The sequence below is a fragment of the Episyrphus balteatus genome, chromosome 1 (genome assembly GCF_945859705.1).
Source record: "Episyrphus balteatus chromosome 1, idEpiBalt1.1, whole genome shotgun sequence".
NCBI classification, from domain to species: Eukaryota; Metazoa; Arthropoda; class Insecta; order Diptera; family Syrphidae; genus Episyrphus; species Episyrphus balteatus.
In genome coordinates this window covers 16,393,593-16,399,592 of record NC_079134.1, presented here as the reverse complement: position 1 = coordinate 16,399,592, position 6,000 = coordinate 16,393,593, and the positions used below count along the sequence as shown (strand labels likewise).

The 6,000-nt window shown below is 29.1% G+C and overlaps 1 protein-coding gene across 1 annotated transcript in view; it reads right to left on the bottom strand.

Moving 5' to 3' along the window:
- Positions 1-322: 322 nt before the first annotated feature.
- The window catches only part of LOC129910143 (S phase cyclin A-associated protein in the endoplasmic reticulum), a 108,520-nt gene continuing 102,842 nt past the window's right edge, over positions 323-6,000 (bottom strand). Inside the window, exons 10-12 of the mRNA XM_055991229.1 lie at positions 5,313-5,483; positions 838-990; positions 323-734 (exon numbers count right to left, since the gene is read on the bottom strand). Coding sequence (XP_055847204.1) covers positions 660-734; positions 838-990; positions 5,313-5,483 — 399 coding nt within the window. The 3' untranslated portion in view covers positions 323-659. The remainder of the gene's footprint in view (positions 735-837; positions 991-5,312; positions 5,484-6,000) is intronic.

Genomic DNA, 6,000 nt, shown 5'->3' with positions numbered 1-6,000 from the left:
GTCCCATAGCCTAACTAAACAAACCTCCACTCTCCATCAATACCATCCAGCAGCAACAGCAGCTAGCATAACAAATTAAGGTCCATATGGCTGGATTAAAAAAACTTCCGTTTGGTGTGACACAATTTTTGTCCCATTGTCATACCAGCAGCTAAAGAAAATCCTTTTTTTATTATTTGTGTCCATTGTTCGAAGGACATCAAACGGAAAAGGAGAGAAATTAAAAAAAAAAGAATAATAACAAATAAGAAATAAAAAAAAATTGCAAAAACCATTTTTGTGTATTAAAAAATGTATTTTTTTATTTTTATTTCTTTTTTAAATAGAATCCTTAAATGTATACAAAAAAAAAAGTGTTAATAAATTATTTTTTTAAAAAAATAGCAGCAACTAGCCTAATAATATACAAAACGGTATTTTTTTTAAGAGCGCTAAGAACAAAAAAAAATGTGATGTTTTTTTTGAGGAACAACAAATAAAAAAAAATAAAGGGAAAGGGGAATGGAAAAAAAACAAACAAAAAGATAAGACATTTTGTTTAAGTATAAGTGCTATCACGTCATGGTTAATAGGTTAAACCAATTTAAAAAAGATGATTAGATTTTTTTATTAGAGAAGGCGGCTCAGGCTCATCACATTGAAGATTGCACCAAGAGAATCTATGTTGTGTCCTTCAACAAAGCCACCAGATGATTCTTTTTCGCTTTTTCTGATTTGCTGTATTCATCAAGAAACTGGAAGAGAGTGAAAGAGTGAGAAAATAAGGATATAATTAGTTTTGTTTTGTCAAGTGTTCTTATAGTAATTAAAAGTGAGACCTGGGAAAGATGCACTTACCTCTAAACTAAAGTCACGAGAGATCACTTTGCGAGCTTCTTCGTTTTGGAACGTTATAGTGACTAGGCATGGATAGATGACAACATTGAGATGTTCAGGTAGTTTGGTTAAGCTCTTTATTATTATGGAACTTTGTTCCGAGGTTAAGAGGTCCTGTAATGAAAAAAAATTTAATTTGAAATTTCGTGTTTTTTGTTTTTTTTTTTTTTTTTGATGAGAGGGCTTTAAAATTCTATAATTTGGATTTAATGTTTAATTACTCAGCCGATGAACATGTAGTCATGAGACAGCCCAAAGGAATTATAATAACAAGATCGTATTCATGTATAATTTATTCGAGGATCGTTCGTTTTTTTAAACACGTTTATCGAACTTCACTGGTTAAGTTTTTTTTTTACAGAAAGCTGATTTTTGAAATATGCTTTTAATTTAAAAACATTGAGCTTTTAAATATTACGTATACACCACAGTGACTTAGTTTTTGCTTAATAATAACACTGGAATTCAGAGCAAAACCAAATATTGAAAATATTTATGTGCATATATAAAATTTTCGAAATATGTACATTAGGGTGGGTCAAAAAAATTGAAATTCTTTTCTTTGATTTGGTACTCCGAAAAATCGATTGCTTGACACCTCTAGAATATACACACCAAATATGAGCTCTTAATATTAAGGGGGGAAATCCCTCTGGACGACACCTTTTTCAATATTTTTTTATGAAAAACTGAAAGCACTTATTGAAATTTGGAAAAAGACAAGATATTACTGACATTATTAAGTATTGAAAACATTTTTTTTGAAATGAAAAAATAACAATATGGCGGCTCTGGAGCCTTTCAAAGTTGACGCCTCTAGTTTACGCCGTGCAATGCACAGGTCCAGGAAATCATCTTAAATCAAAAAGGAATTTTTTTTCCATTAGATGATATTAGTACGCATTGCATGAACCTAAATTTATTTGTTTTAAATGCAAAATAAAAATTAGAAATAAAAAAAACGAAAAAAATCATGTTTTTTTTACAAAGAAGTAGTTAAAAAAAATATTTACTGTACAAATTTTATTCAACTTTTAGGTTCATGTTGTGGCCAATAAGTTAAGGAGTAATTTGCTTCAAATTTCAAGTCGATAGCTTCATTAGTTTTTGAGTTACATTGCACGGCGCGGAAAAAAACTAGTTTCGAAAAAAATGCGTTTAAAGTTTTCGTTTTCGTATTATGGTAGGTTCGGAGCGCATTGGTTTCGGGACTATCTAGGCACTTTTGTGGCTTCATTTAAGGCTAAGACCACTGAAAATAGTTTCTTCGGTTGATAAATAAATTTATTACGCAAAAAAAAAATAATGCAAAAATAAAAAATTCCAGAGGGATTTCCCCCCTTAATGGGAAGGTCCTCCGCTTCGCAATTTTCCATTTTTACATCAAGCTTCTACTAAAAAAAATCCTTTTTTTTTTAAATCGACTTTTTAGCAAATTTCTTTACATATTCTTGTAGGAAATTGAACGCTCTACAAAAAAGGCCTTAAACATTTTTTTCGTTTATCTGACCGTTTAATAGATATTTGAGGTCCAAAAATCAAGAAAATCCTTAAGAGTTCGTTTTTTGTTCTTAATTTTGTAGCAAATTGAAAAATTATAATAATCAAACGCGCAAGACATATTCATGTAGGAAACAGATTGCTCCACAAAAAAACTCTTGTTATGTTTTTTCATTAATCTAACCATTCTAAGACTATTCGAGGTCAAAGTTAAAATAAATTATAAAAACATTTTTTACTTTTAAAAATTTTCCAGTTCACTAAAAATGTATTATTTTCAAATTAGCAAGATGTATTCTTGTAGGCGATTAAACGTTCTACAAAAACTTCCTCGGCATCAAATTGATTGCTTTAACCGTTCAAAAAATATTCGTATCCAAATCACAATGCAATAAGAAAACTATTGGAATTAGTGGGCATTGGTTTGGATACGAATATCTTCTAAACGGTTAAAGCAATCAATTTGATTCTGAGAACGTTACAAGAAAACATCTTGCTAATTTGAAAATAATGAATTTTCAGTGAATTAGAAAATTTTTAAAAGTAAAAAATGTTTATATATTTTTTTTTTTTAATTTGACGTCGAATATCTTTAGAATGGTTAGAATAATGAAAAAAGTTAATAAGACCATTTTTGTGGAGCAATCAATTTCCAACAAGAATATGTCTTGCGCGTTTGATTATTATAATTTTTCAATTTGTTATAAAATTAAGAACAAAAAACGAATTTTTAAAGATTTTCTCGATTTTTGGACCTCAAATATCTATTAAACGGTTAGGTAAACGAAAAATATGTTTAAGGCCTTTTTTGTAGAGCGTTCAATTTCCTACAAGAATATGTGAAGACATTTGCCAAAAAGTCGATTTAAAAACAAATGATTTTTTTTAGTAGAAGCTTGATGTAAAAATTTAAAATTGCGAAGCGGAGGACCTTCCCATTAATATTAAGAGCTCATATTTGGTGTGTATATTCTAGAGGTATCTAGCAATCGATTTTTCGGAGTACCAAATAAAAAAAAAAAAAGAATTTCGATTTTTTTTGACCCACCCTAATGTACATATCTTCAAACCATCTTAATCGGACTTATCACGAATTTGATTATGATGGTAAATTTTCTCTGTACCTATGAAAATTTTCATAACGGATGGATTTTTTTTGTTTTTTTTTTTCTTGATTCGTAGAAAATTTCCGATAACAATGGATTTCGTGTTAAAGTTGATTACAGGTATTTATGGAAGTTGTCAAATCCCAATTGAAAAACTCGGGTATTTTTTTAAATTAAGTCTGTACTAACTTTGATTCTGTTCAAAACATATTGAAAGACCTTGCACTTGTAGTGGACAAAAAGTGATTCTAGTCAGAAATGTATGAAATTTTAGTACATGGGGCTAAAACGAAAGGTTTCCGAGATATTTGGAGTTGAACTTGGAACTTGAATTTGAGGTATGATAGGTGGAATTTATAAATTTTCATTTTTTAACGTATGACTAATTACACGGTGTAACACTCAAAATATACGCGGGCGGAGACCTATCACTTTTTGTAGAGCTAGTCGCACTGATTACGAAACGGTATTTAAAAAGTCCCTAACACCCCCAAAATCCGGAGTTAGGGGCAAAAAACGGTTTTTTTTGACCTTCACCCATTGAAAAAAATCTAGCTTCGTCAAATTTTTACCCATTTTCGATTTTTTAACAGTTTCTGATAGGAGATAAATAAAACTATATGTTTCTATGTCTTCTAATTTTTGAGAAAATTGAAAAATTATTTTACCAGATTTTTCTTTTTTCAAAATATTTTTTGTTTTTATTGGTTTTTATTTTTCAATTTTCTCAAAAACTAGAAGACATAGAAACATATAGTTTTCACCCATCGATAAGGAATCAATTGAGGCAGTTTTCTATGTGAGAAATTTTTTTTATTAAAATTCACAGTCTAGACAAAAATAGTATAAAACGAGTTTAAAAAATTTTTTGTTCGTATATTTTTAACTTTGAAATCTATTATTTTAGAAACTATTGGTTATAACATATTGATTTAAAAATTAAAATTAAATGTACAATTTTGCCTTTCGGAAATGGTATCATTTATCACTGTAAGTGTTGCCGTTGTTTTTTAATAATTTTTTTTTAGAAAACTGCCCCTCCCACCTAAACGGGGGGAGATAGACCCCCCTCCCACAGAAAAAAATGTTTGTATTGAACTCCTCTACAAAAACCTGTTATCAAATCCTGGCGCCCAAGTTATCCTACTACGTGCCAAAACGACATTTTTGTTCTATACCTAAAAGTTCGAATTTCTTTATCTGGGGTGAAATCGTAAAATTTTTTTTTCTAAGCCAATTTTAAACTGATTTTAATAAAAAATACCTCGTTTGATTTGGAAATAAATATTATTTTAGAATATATTTTTAAAACATCATGTTGTTGTAAAAATATATACTTTAATTTGATGTCGAAGTTGGGTAAATGACGAAAAAAATGGAATTTTTGAACTTTGACGGCTGATAAATTCTAGGTGGTTTAACCGAGTCACATGTTTTATACATTGTTGAAAAGGTTTATATATTTCCTACCAGAAACTGTAAAAATCGAAAATGGGTAAAAATTTGACGAAGCTAGATTTTTTTCAATGGATGAAGGTAAAAAAAAACCGTTTTTTGCCCCTAACTCCGGATTTTGGGGGTGTTAGGGACTTTTTAAATACCGTTTCGTAATCAGTGCGACTAGCCTTACAAAACGTGATAGGTCTCCGCCCGCGTATATTTTGAGTGTTACACCGTGTTACCTATTGGTAAATCCGTTTTGTTATATAATGAATGTTGGTTGTTTCATAATTATAAAAATAAATAAATCGATAAAATATTTGGGGGTAAAAGCTTTATTTGCATGCTAAATATATTTTTCGTACAGCTAAAAATAATTTTATTACTTACTTGATGTTTTTTATTATTTGCACAAAAGAAACCAATTGTTGCAATTAAATCGATGATCACAGCTTGGGTTTCGCTATTTTTATTTGCCGAACATTTATTACCACAATATTTCAACAATATGGTAACGACATCTAAAAATTTCAACGAAAGGGATTCCCCCGAAAGGACTTCCTGTAAACAAAAATTAAATCAAAATAGCAATAATAAATAAGTTTTTGTATATATTTGTCAATTAAATTTTTGAAAAATAAAGAAAACAAAAAAAAAAACTAAAAAGAACAAAAGAACAAAAGAAAAAAATAAAAAAAAAAGGACCTCCCTAACAATGTCTTAATTAAGCGAAAGTAAATAATATAAAAAAGGGTTTTTTTTCGGCTTGGAAGGAAATACAAAAATAATTCTCCCATCTCCTTTTGCAATCTTTTTCTTCCTATTTTCTCATTTATAAAAGAAGAAAAATGTTATAGATACTCTTTGGTACATTGAATTATCCTTGTTTAATTTGTTTGAAGAATGAAACCAAAGAAACCAATGCAAACAACCACTGGGAATACAATCCTTCTTCGCTTTGCATTCGAGGAAGAAAAAAAGTTGGATTTTTTGTTTGTTGATTTTTTTTTTTTTTTTCTTTATTTTAATTCCATTACTTACTTGGTCAATATTGTGAGAAAATAAAAACGCAGAAGAA